This window comes from Corvus cornix, chromosome 1 (genome assembly GCF_000738735.6).
Source record: "Corvus cornix cornix isolate S_Up_H32 chromosome 1, ASM73873v5, whole genome shotgun sequence".
NCBI lineage: Eukaryota > Metazoa > Chordata > Aves > Passeriformes > Corvidae > Corvus > Corvus cornix.
Window position 1 is genome coordinate 87,202,437 of NC_046332.1, and position 13,152 is coordinate 87,215,588.

At 42.9% G+C, this 13,152-nt stretch overlaps 1 protein-coding gene across 1 annotated transcript in view; it reads right to left on the minus strand.

Annotated features, from left to right (window-relative positions):
* AFF3 (AF4/FMR2 family member 3) overlaps nucleotides 1–13,152 on the minus strand; it is a 318,503-nt gene that overhangs the window by 69,300 nt on the left and 236,051 nt on the right. The window contains 1 exon segment of the mRNA XM_039548666.1: nucleotides 6,309–6,349. Coding sequence (XP_039404600.1) covers nucleotides 6,309–6,349 — 41 coding nt within the window.

Genomic DNA, 13,152 nt, shown 5'->3' on the forward strand with positions numbered 1-13,152 from the left:
CAATTCCATAAAACTTTAGGTCAGTGCTCCTTTTATCCAGATTTATGAAGATAGACAGACAGGTTAGACAAGATTATGCCTCCAAGAGTCATAAAAATGTAGAAGTTTCCCAACTGCAAACTGATTTTTCAAAGAAAATTATGTGCACAATTTAACAGGATAGCCACACATGCCTCCCAGGTTCTATATTGTTAACGTTTGTTTCCTTTTGTATTGTTCCTGTTTTTCCTACTCTCACACTTTTTAAATTTTCCTCAGATACACACATTAGAAAAACACTCTCACACTTCTTGTCCTATGTGATTTATTCCGAAGAAATTAAATTACATTTTTATAAGCCTGTGTTACCACAAATGATAGCTGAAGATTTGCTGAAAAAATTAATTCCTGATCTGTTGCTGTGAAGCATCCTCGCTAGCACTGTACTGACTCCGTCTTTCAAAACCAGATGGAAGCAGTCCAACAGTATGATTAACTTCTTAGTCCCTGCAATTTCCTATTGCTCTACTTGCCCTAGATTTCAGGATTGACCTCCTGCTTCACTGCAAAATGCACAGTTGCTCAGTTTGATAAATCACATGAATACTTTTTTGATCACAGTTATCTACTATTTACTACATACCCGGTGAGGTTAATCATATGCTGAGGCACTTCATATGCTGCACACATATACACTCTTCTTCCCAATAGCACTTTGCATATTCTTCATGCTGCCAGCCAGAAATGGGACCTGTTTTCTCCTTACTAATATGTGAAAGACCGCAGACCTACACCTTGCATTTTTACCTTCCACATTCACGCTGTAATTATACTCACAATGTTTCTTAAAAGACCAAGGAAGTCAAAGAAAATATGTGAGAAATTACTAGTCAGACCTTTCTTCTAGCAGATAGATATTTTTTTCAAAATGCAGACGTTTCTGGGAACACAAACTGATTGTCTTCTCCCAGATATCTTTGGGGAGCAAATGCACAAGTTTGCCCATAGGGAGGTGGGAAATGTTTGGCTCCCATGATAGCAAAACACTATCACGTCCTTGAAGAAAAAAATACATCTTAACTTTTCTTTTTCTGTCTTTAAACATCAAAGGAATTCCAGTATTTAGTAGGGCTCAAAATTGTTACAGTTCCCTGGGATAGTTCTGCTCCACCTTCTCACACAGCAGTACATCCGCATCACATCTTTGGTGTTATGGTAGAACAATTCTAAATAAATACCAACAATAGTCAAGGTATGAGAAAACATCCAGCAGCAAAAAAGTGAGCGCTACAGGTCTTGCTCACAAATTAAATAGAGGGAAATGGAGTCCCAGTTTTACAGAGATACCTATTCCTTTTCACTCAAAGCTGTCTACACAGACTCTTCTTCTAAAGCCCTTTTTCACTAATTCACAACATTCTCCAATACTGGGAAAAGTATCCTATATACAATATGTATCATTAGTCTTCCACCTCCATGTTCTGTGACTAGCAGAACTAGCAGTTTCTGTGAGAAACTCTAGACCATTCCAAGGAGCAGCTGCTCTATACTGGGGCGGGGGGCAGGAGGGGGGGATGCAAGTGTGAGACACCAGCATTTCCAAACAGCCAAGCTTTCATGTAAGACATAAATGATAAATCCATATATTCTCTCTCAGAGGTATTCTCTTTTTCCTTTCAAGGATAATCCAGGAAGTTTAAGCAATGTGCTAACAGTGAGAGCTGCGTGTCTGCCTCTGTGGCAGTGAGCACTGTGCGCGTAGGCTCTTCTCCAGCCAACCTTTTTGACTCCTGTGGAGCCTGTGATCTCAGTTCCGTCACTCTCTGCTGGGACCCAGATCAGCTGTCCCAAGCCAAGGCTTCCCCTCGGCTCTCACTGATTGCACAATGCTGCCGCATGAAGCCTTTCTGGCCAGCCTGCCAGCTGAGTCACTCACTGATAAGCTGACTGATGTAGCTTCTCATGTGAAGGACTCTCACGGTGTGAAAGGCGATGTTATCGAAAACATCAGTCCAACACAAACAGTAAGTATGTGAGTGACATGAAGCACATGAGTATTTTTGCTAGCTGCCACTGGACTATTTACTTACTTTAGGGTATCACAAGTTTAAGTGCTTTGCATAATCACAGCTCAAGCAGATACCTGAGAACAAGAAAACTTTGTCTCCTTCCACAAAAAGTTTTAAGGCTGCTTGGACAGCTGCCTTGCCTGCCCTAAGTGATCTATTAAAAATCTACATTGCCTCTTACTGTTGCTTTAATATTTTACAGGCAGTGCCTCCCCAGGCCTCCTAACACAAATAGTGTATCTCAGTGTGGCTTTGTCTGAAGAAGAGCTGTGCTACACATCCTGCTGGACTAATCATCAATTTTGTGGCTGCTTACAATCTCAGGGGAAGGGACTGGGTTGTCTGAGGTCAACCTTTTTGATTTCTCTTGCACCTCAGTGCTAAATGCATGCATGCAGCCATGAGAGGCCGTGCAGCAGCATCTCTGCTTGCAAATGTCTCTCCCCACAGATGTGAGGCTCTGCTGTTTCTCAGCTCCCCAAACTCTTCACTTCTCCAGAGGGGAAGGGGAAAATTTTGTTTGCCTTTCAGGATCCTAAGTGCTACTGGCCAGTCCCATCAGGGTAAACCACCTCATCTCTGGTACAGCCCGCATTTTGGTGTCCTAACCACGGCATGGCATGGTTACATGGGAGTGCAAAGCACTATCCCTCCTGCCCAGACTGAAGGTCAAGACAGGCTGTGAAGCTCACCAGCCATCATGAATGGGGCTTGTCTCCACTGACAAATGGATGCTGGTGCTGAGATGCCTACTCTGTGAACAGCACAAGCTGGTAAATCTAAAAGGTTTATCATAGCCCGTGCTTCACAGTTCAGGTCTGGACGACACATATGTATCACGCAGGTGCTGAGTGTAAGCTATTGAGCTGGACTCTTTTCAGGGCTTATCAGCTGGGTGTGGCTGGCCTGCCAGCACAGCCATATGGCTCCTGAGATGAGTGGGTTCAGCTCTGCCTGTACCTTAAATGCCTGTGCTGAGATTTTTATGGGCAGAGCTGGTGGGTTTTGCCTGCATCCTCCAGTACAAGTACACAGAAAGGAGAGCAGACCGTGGCTGTGAAGTCAGCACATCTCCCAAGTACCACCCAAGCACTCAGCAAAGGACTTGTCTTTCCCTTGTTACAACCAGAGAGGAAATTCAGCAGTGGTACAGCAGTTTCCTCCAAGTGTTTAAAACTCTTCAGCAGACCCACTTGGCCTACACTCCGGCACAGAGAATTAAAAGCAACCAGGGGAGTAAAAGTGCCCTAGGACCACTGTAAATCTTGACTTCATGGAAAATCTTATCTTGCACATGAATATGAGCTGCGAATAAATTTAATGTGTGGATTAAGTACTGTACGGTCTCCCTCATGGTGGGCTTTTCAGCCGAAAAAGAACAAAAGAATAATAATGAGTGTTGTGTTTGGGTAGGATTGCAAACAGCTGTAATTTACAGCTGGACATTCTCTATTGCAAATGTATCCAGCAAGCAAGAGCTTCTGGGTTAGTGGAACAGACTGCAAAAAAAATTAGCTTTTAACTTCAGCCTTAAGGTCAGAGTTCTGGAACCATGGGAGTCAATAATAAAATCTATTTAGCTCAGTGGGATTAAGCAGGTTTAAGACCTGGCTTAACCACACTGCTTACTGTTAAATAACAACAGAACACACTGAATATTTTAGTTACAGGAATTTTTCTTCATTTGAAAGCTATTCAGGCAGTGGATATGGGAGTCAGACAATTGAAAATATGCCAGCACTATACCATTAAGGCATATGAGTTAAGTTCTTGCTCTTCTCTGTCCCAGAAAGTGAGTTATCTGTATAGTTTGACCACTTTACTGAAGAGCACAATAAAATTAAAACCAAGCTGTACTGAATAAACACCGAGGGCTTTTCATGAGAGAATGAAAAGCTAATGGGGCCAGTGCATCTTTGCTGACAAAATAGTGAGTGCATGTGCAGAGCAACCTGTCTTCTGGAAGCAGAAAAGCTGTTTCAGTCAAGCTTCTGGGTCACTAATCTTTGTGTTTGCACATAAATCTGCTGGGGGTTACTGTGTCATTCTGAAAACAAGACTGAGTGCAATGCACTACAGAAGTCAATGGCTAGGTATAAAAACTCTCTTTTTTGTTTGTTTAGTTTTTTTCTCCTCTTTTAGTTTAGCTAATTGTTACCTCTTTACTAGAACCTGAAAGCAAGAACTGCAGCAGGAACTGCTGGAGAATATTAAAAAAAAAAAAAAAAGGGCAAAATTACTGAAAGCTTTATAGTAAGCTGCCATCTCCCTTGTTGCTGGGAAGTGCTGGTGTGTGACTGGGAGCTCTGAGTTGCTACTGGGACACAACTAATGAGCAGCAGTATCACAGGCATCCTCACTCTAGCCAAGAGGAGACAGAAACTGCTGTCACAGTGTGGGATTTTGGCCCCCTGCCCTCCCATTTGCTTGCTGCAGTGAGGTCATGGGTGGCAGGGAGGCAAACCCCCAGGGTGCACCCCCAGCCTTCCCAGCACCCCCTCCAGAAGGCAGGGGAAGGAGGGTGCCCTGGCAGCTGAATATTTGCAGAGCAGGTTGGAAAGCTGTAGACCCTGAGCATGCTTTTAGGGGCAGACAGGGAAATATTTGGTCATAAATCCTAAATCTGAGGTGTGATGGTTATTAATACTGAGGCCCTTCTGCCCTTTGGATGAGGCCAGCCTGCACCCAGCTCCCTCACCACCTTTGATGAGGTAGGGAACATTGATCCATCACCACCACTTTTCTTTCCAGGGGAGACAGAAATCAAACTGTGGGGTTTGGGGCTTGTTAATTACCTCCAGGAGCACTCCTGCAGGAATGTTCCTCATTCAGCCCAGGGGGAGGATGCTGTGAAAAAAATTCCCATGTTTCCTTTGGTCACGGTATTGTCCCCACCAAGTGCAAAATCTGCTTTGCCTTGGGGTGAGTTTGCACACCTCCAGGGAGAGGGGCATGATGCTGACTCCAACTCCACTTTCTTTTGACTCCAACTCCACTTTCTTTTTGCATTCATTCCAGTTACAGCAAATACTTCTGTGCCCTATAACTGTGCCAGCAATTTCACCCACATCCCATACATTTCACTCAGGATTTTTTTTCCTTAAAGGGGGGCAAAAAATTCTAAACAAAACGCTGTTTGTAAACTTGGGGAGGGAAGGTTGATAATTTTGGCCATCTTAGCCTCCAAGCAGAGAGAAATGTTATTCATCCATGCACAACATATAATTCAGCCTAAGTGACAGGCTCTGCTCTGGAGAAATCCTGGCCTGAGCTGGCTTCCAGAGTCAATTACCGCTTATTCCCAGGGAGGCGGGGGGCTGGGGGCCAGACGGAGCAGAGGGGGCTGCCAACAAGGCATGGGGAAATTTACTCTGTGTCAGCCTGCATGACACAGTACCTCATTTGTGGAAAAATGTAAATCTGCTAGTTCTTTTTCACAGGCACTAAAATGTACAGTGTCTCCTCCCCCTTCCCTACCCCCTTTCCCAAAACTGGAAAAGAAATCAGAACCGTCTTAGAAAGCTACCTTATATTTCAATCAATCCTCTTTCATAAAAGTCATTTAAGGTAAATACCTGTGCAGACCTACAACCCAACTATAACATTTACTATGGCCCAAATCCTGAATTCCTCACTCAGGCAAGTTTCCCATTGAAGTTAATAGATTTTTGCTTGAAAAAGAGCTGAGTAAAACCTGAACACTAAGGATTTGGTCCCCTGCTTATCTGCCTGGAGCACTGCTGCAGTTCCAGAAGAAGTGAAAAAATTAATTAAATTCCTCCAAAATACCAATCCCTTAAAACTTAAGGGGTAAAAAAGGGCATTGTTTTTGTGTACAAAACATACAGAGAATCTCATCAAAGGAAGAATAATTCCCAGGGAAAGGACTTGGAAAAAGTCAAAAGAGAACATCCCGGAATAAATGAAGTACTTATTGCTGAGAAATGAGTTCAGATATATCTCAGCAAACTCTAAGCTCAGAATTTACTGCATCATTCATGCCTTCTCCAGTAAGTTTCTTATCTCTCGTTTGGTATCACAACAAGGGATTCTGCATACTCTGTATGAAATACAACAAGACTGTGATTTTTGCAGTAATAAACTCTACACATGCATGACAAATCCAAGCATGCAAAATGTTTAACATCCCAGTTCACAGATACTTTGGGGACAAAATCCGATTATGAGTTATATGCCACAATAAATAGGGCTCAACGTTTCATAAAGCAATTTATAGTTCATAAAAATGACAAAATGTACCTGTCAGATAGAACGCGGAGAGCAGATCTCTGTGCTGCCTGCTGGAAGAAAGGGCAGAGATGTTTATTTTATATTCTGACTTGAAAATTATGAGCACAATCAACACTTTAAAAAATGCGTTACACACATTTTTGTCACATGTCCAAAATGTTAAAGTATGAGCAAAGTAGCAGAGAGTCTATAGTCAAATGGACATTCCAGACTAGTAAATGTAAGAACACACTTTGTTTAAAATGCCAAAACCCAGAAGATTGTCAAAGCACCACACAGTATTTGAGGTCTGAACTACTCTATTTAGACAATTTTTTCTGTAGGTCCCTGAAAGCTCGCCAGGACTTGGTTTTCTGCTTTCCCCTCTCCCCGCTTCCACACTCCCACTCCTTCTCCTTTACCATTAGTCTCCTCCCATTCTTCCACAGAAACAAACATCACATATTTGGTTCCTTTTGCGATGAATTATAAGTTTTGCAAAGCTTGCCAGAGCTGCTGTAGACTTTTCATGAGTGCTGCCATGTTAATCTGCTGGCAACATTTGCCTACTCAGTACAGGATTGACCTTTTGCTGGTTTGCTCTTCAGTTTTTGCCTAGTACAACTCTTTGGATGGGGTGGGGAAACATGGTTCTTGTTCTTGTGTTAACCACCAGGTCTGGGAATAGAAATCATAGTTTCTCAAGTTTAATAGGACCCCCAAGCCTATCCCTGAGCTAGTTTGCCACTTTACTATTATTATTTTTCAATCACTTCAAGTGGTGTGATTCATGGCACAGTAATCAGCTGCTAAGCAAAGATGAAATCCATAATGTTTTGAAAATCTGCCTTAAAGCCTCCATTCCACTTGGACATGGCCAGAGTGTCCTATCCCCAGCTGCACCTGTCCAGGCTGTGCTTCACATGGCACAGAAGGGACACAGAGCTAAGCAGTACAGAGAGTCAAGGGGCAGGAAAATAAAAGTATATTTTCTCATTGCAATTACCAGTAAATACGTTTTGAAACTGCTCTTCCTGACTTATCAGCCTGCTGGGGACTGCATCCCTATTTCCAAACAAGCTGGATGACTTACAGGTATCTTGCTCAGCACCAGAGACTATGGAGGTAACCCTTTTGGCTTGGCAAAAACGCTGCTGACAAATTGCAAGGAAAAACTTGATAAAACCTGACTTGTGGCTGCAGTTACATCGTATTTCACAGAAAAGTGTGAAAAGATCCCCTGAATGGATCCCTAAAGATCTGACAGGAGTGGGAAGAGTTTCCACTTGATTTTGGAGGCAGGATTTCTGCTCTGTGTACTTTCTGAAATAACTTGTGCCTCCTGAGTTCCCTGGGGAGATGTAGTTCGATGTGTATCACACACCAGATTGTCAGAAGACACAGTGGCATAGCTCACAGGATGGTTTTTCCTTAGTGTTGACTTGCTGCAGTGGACAGAGAACCTGTGGGAAGGGCTTGGAAGGTACCAGCAGCTCAGTAGGAGCTTTCCCATGGCATGAACACATTGTTTTTAGTGTTAGGAAAATAATATGGTGAGTCTGGTATTTTTTGCTGTTTCCCATAGGTCATATTATTTGCATGCTCTTGGATACAAAACTATCCATGCCACTGGCTTCAGGCCTTGAAGAGTGCAGCCACTCTCCAGTCCTGTGGGCTGGAATCACTTCTCCTCTCTCCTCTGCAAGGGGTTCTTTAGGACAATGTCATACCACACATTCTTGCCCACAAGTTCAGGGGAGACCCAAACCTCAGGTTTTAGAATGATTTATGGCTTAAACTCTTTCTTAACGCCCTGGGCCAACACAAGTTCCTCTGCTCCCATGCCTAATCACTCTCACTAGCAGGAGGCTATGGCCATTTTGAGTTTCAAGCTGCCCAACTTCCATGCTGAAGCCTGCACTATGTTACACCGTTGTCTGCAAAACTCAGGAGCCTCTCTCACTATCTGAGCCCTTTTCCATGGCCAAGTTGTGTAGACACCGTTCAGGTCATCTTTTCCTCCCCACCAGCAGCCAGGGCCAGTCTTTCCCTCATGCAGCCACTATGTGGCAGTGCTGTTGAAAACACTTCTCATGTTTCCCACTCCTGCCTTGGGCCACCCAGGTGCTCATGTGCTTGTGCAGTACAACAGGTTAGAAAACTGATTCAGTTGAAAAATAACAATTTTCCTTCATTTTTGTTCTTTTTTTTTTTCCCCCCCCCTTAATTTCCCCTGTGTTATTTGTAACCTAGATCCCTTTTCTGAGCTGCTTCCCCACGGAGAGTGTGTCACACCACAGAGTGCAGTGTGAGAATCGGAATGGTATTGGGGGGGTAGTGTGCAGTGGAGACCTTTGCTGCTGACATAAGGTCATGTCCACCAGCAAGGTCACTTCCACCTGACATTGTGTCCACTCCTCTCCGGAGCTGCAGAGCACTCCTGGAAAAAGGTATATGGTGGCTCTGGTAGCCAGAAGGCATCGAAGGAGACAGGTTGCTCCGCAGCCACAGGCCTTGTGGATATTGCAGAGACCACAAGAAAGGAAACATGAACTTTGATGATGCTAAAAGCCCCTAATATGGGATGTGGGGTTCATGTCACTGTTGTATTTCCCTAAAATCCCTAATTTTGAGAGGAAGAAGTGCTGGATAATTTTTCTTCCAGGCTTGAGGAAAGCTGCCCTCAGGAGGGAAGAGGAGAGGTCCCTTGTGTTGACCCAATTTGGTGTGCTAACCGAGCCAGGAGACACTGTGGAACTGCAGCCTCTGTAAGTGTGCCAATCTTCAGTTTCCATCTTGGTGCATCCAGTTGCTGAAAACTTTGGAAAGATGATCCCTTCTGGACAAGAAAGTGGATTCAGATGACATAGAAATGTACAAGTGTTTTTCAGTGAGATCATTCTACTTTTTCAATTACCCTCTCATTTTAAGTCCTTTAATAAACATCCTTCTTCACTGAGGTGCAATGCAGATTGCATGGGGCACCTAAGTCTTTGCCTGGTGGTCACACTCTAAATGAGACTATTGATTTCTTTCTTATACGGTCTGGAAATACAACTGTGTTTGATTGCATATTTGTGTGACCCCGAGTTGGTAATGGCCCCATTTCTAAATGATGGGGAATAAGATCCAGTCGCAAGTTTATTCTTCCTCCCTGGAGAAACAGATCTATTGCCTGCAATGAAAGGCAGTTAGCAACTATCCAGCAATTTTAATTCTAGCCTATATTGCTCCCCTCTCCTGGAGAAAGTGAGCTGTTGTAATTAAAGGTAGTTAGCAGTTTCCTAGCAAGTATAAATACTTGCAGCCACTAATTACAGTCTTCTCTCTTGTTCTACTCCCTGCCACAGGACTGGGCTGCTCAACTTATGTGGAAATATCTGCCCTCACTTCTTGCTAACCGTTTGTGATCCCATTCACACTCATTCGTGAATCCCCATGGAGGGTCATGACCCATAGTTTGAGAAACTCACAGCTATAGAAACAGCTTTTTGTGATTTATTATGTTTCTAATATGCTGGTATTATCTATCAAACAATGTAAGCAAAGGGGTGGTACTTCATATCATATAATGCCTACATGACTATTTTTTTAATAGCTACATTTTGACTGTGCTATTTAATTTGCATTTTATTTTACATCATTAACAACTTTACTGAGGCCAACTCATCATCCACCAAGAAAGCTGAGAATATGGTCTACAGTCTTTTTATTCCTGGAAGTAAGTGACTATGCTGGTTATAGAAATTGGGGATAAGAAGTAATTTTGATATTGCCAACAGAATTTTAATATCTCCAAGACTTAGCACTAAAAAGTGCTTTATATAAAGGGAAGCTTAATATTCTCCTGATAAGTGGTAGAATGTGTTAACCAGCAATGAACATAATCCTGAATTTTCAGTTCTTGGAATCAGTGGGGCTACTTAACGGAGGAAAGTTCTCCTCAATATGAACACGGATATTGGAGGCCAACTCACCACATAATAACTTACATGCTGAGTAGGAAGGAGGGAAGGGAAAAGAAACCCCTCAGGTGTCTCAGGTACATGGGCTAGAGAAACCAGCCACAGTAAATGAGTATGAATTATGCTGTTTCACTACATCAAGAATTGCAAATTACAGGACACTGGCTGCTTAGACTTCTTTGATCCCCAGCTGAGTTGGTTAAGATTCATTTCGGGCAGACTCTCATTGATCTGCCTATAGCCTATTAATCATTCATGAAATATTCTAGCTGTACCCCAAGACAACTGGGACAAAACAAGTTTTCAGCCAGCAGTAATCATGGTTGGGTTCTCAGTCTCCAGAGATTTCATCTCCTTTCTCCATCCTTTATTGCAATGAGCCAGAGCTTGGGAACATACTCAGGTTTCTGTGTGTGTTAAATGAGCTACCAAAATTAGCTTGAAGTGTGACAAGTTGCAATCTGTTGTTGAAGGGAAATCAGAGAGGAAATTAAATACTTTTATTGTAATTGGGACTGAGCAGTGAGCTAGCTCATTGTAATTGGGACTGAGCAGTGAGCAGAAGGGGTTGAATACAGCTATTGAGATGGAGATCCAGGAGTGTTAAGAGTGCTCCCCAGAAATCCCTCTTTTTTTAATTTGTTGCAAAAGAATTGCTTCATAAACTGCTGGGCTCACAGGCATTTTTGGATAAGAAACAAATGAGAACTACTGAAGTATGTTCTGCTGGGCTTGGAAGACTGTCTTGGAGGCACTGTGGGCTGACTGTAGATGCATTTTCCTATACCTCACCCACAGCAACTTTTGGCAAATCAAAGCCAGTAAACTGGCTGTTGGCAGATTCAGACATTTTGCTTTCCATCTTGCCCGTCCTGTGGATTAACTGCTGTTTTTGCGAGAGAGCTCAGTTACAGTGATTGTATGGAGTTACACAAGCTACACCAGAGACTTCACTGAGATGGCACAGGTGTGCACGTGGTGAGAAGTTGAACCATTTCTTTGGTGACAGTGAAGTAATACATGCTACCTGTGCATGAGTAAATTCCATAGCTTCCAGAGCATCTTGTTTGTCTTCCTTGCGTGGTAGGTGCTGCCCTGGAACTGTGCAGTGAACCATTTATGCTCTAAGTCAGCAGCCCTCATGTTAGCAACCACCCAGAGTGCTGGATGTCACCCTATATTGGACTGCAGTTAATGAGCTGTAGACATACTTTTTCCAAGCCAGGGTTAAGGAAAGATGTCATTACTATATACTGCCATTTGGGAACCAAACCAGGAAAAACACTTTGATATCTGTCTTCTTTCATATTTCATTCTTCACATGTCTTCCATGTTGATTCTGTTTTTATTTCACAAGGTTTTGCTTGTTTTTAGCTTAAATGCAGTTTATTCCTAAGCTAGTGAAGCCAGGAATAAATTTTTGTGAAGAGCACAACCTGCCTGCATGCTTTAACTTGGGTGATGGGACTCTGCAGAGTGGTTTTTTTCTGCTTCAAATCTTGGTGCTGTTGTGGACCCAGAGCAAACCTTCTGGATAATCCTGTGGTTGTGAACCCACCTCAGTCCAACCACATGCACAGTTTTCCACCTTCCATGTTAAGATGAGTTTATAAACACTTTCTTTTGCTGGAAGTTAGACCTGTGCCTGTGAGACAGAGCTGCCCTGCAGCCTCCCAGCTCCCTTCCCGGCACAGGTGTTTATAGACTGTGATCAAGCCAGCCAGCCAGCAGCCCTGCTTCAGTCAAGCTCAGTTCATTGTGCGGATATCTTTTGCTCCAGGGCATGTTTTCCCAACGAGTTAAGCATCTTTCTCCCTCGTCTTGAAACCCTCTCCAATTTTCAGTGTTCTCCTTGAAGAGTGCAGAGCTGCTCATCAGGGCTGAAAACTGAAGTAATGAAAGCCTCTCGCACCCACAGACTTGCTCTGTTTAAATGCCCATGAGTATCTTGTGGCCGCAAGAAGTTGCCCGAGGAGATCAGGTCAGGCAATTTATCATAAGTGATTCCTAACATGCCTTCTCTCACTGCATTATTCTGTACTCCTCACTGTTCCTAGGGGCTTTGTTTCAGGATTGCTTTCCAGTGTGGATTTCTGAGGGATTTAAAATCACTTGTAAACTGCAGTTTGAGTGTTTCTCTGTAAATTTGCAATATGAATGTATGAATGTGATTTTCACTGTCTGGTTCATATTTATTTAAGATTTACAGGCTGTAAGACTTAAAGGGGTCTCCCTTTCTTCCCATTTTGGAGTTGGTTATCATCAGAGCCACATCTTTTAAGAAACTGTAAAACTCCTTCTGGATTTCATGATTTTTCTGAGGCCTTTCAACACCTCGGTATTAATTTTTCACCCTGGAGTTTTATTAGTATGTTCTTGGCGTACATTGTTCTTTCTCCTCTGCTTTGCCCATTAATCCTTATTAATCTTCAGGGGCAACACAGTCTAGTGACTTGAACATGGCACCTGGGAGTGAAAGACCCAAGTGCTAATCCTGACTTTGTAGCTGACTTGCCATGTGGCTTCAAACAAGCTGCATCTCAGTCACAGTCTCCCTGTCAGTTCTATAGAGATAATAATTCTTTCTTAGCTCTACCTAAATACCTCTCAGGGGCATTGTATTAAGTAGTTAATACTTGTAAAGTGATTTGGATCTCCAAATTGCTGTATAATCAGCATGGATATTAACCATACAGAGAATTTTATAGATCTGTAAATGCTGAGTCTTCTGTCCTGCATCTGCTCAGATTTTTCCTGCAGTCTGTCCCCAACAATCATGCAAGGTTTCAACACAGATGAGCTAACTTTAATCTTTTTCAGTGGAGATGAGCAGAAGAAAAATCCTTGTCATTTTACATTAATAAAATGATTAATTTCCAATGCCACTGTAGGAAAGTCTCAGTCATTGC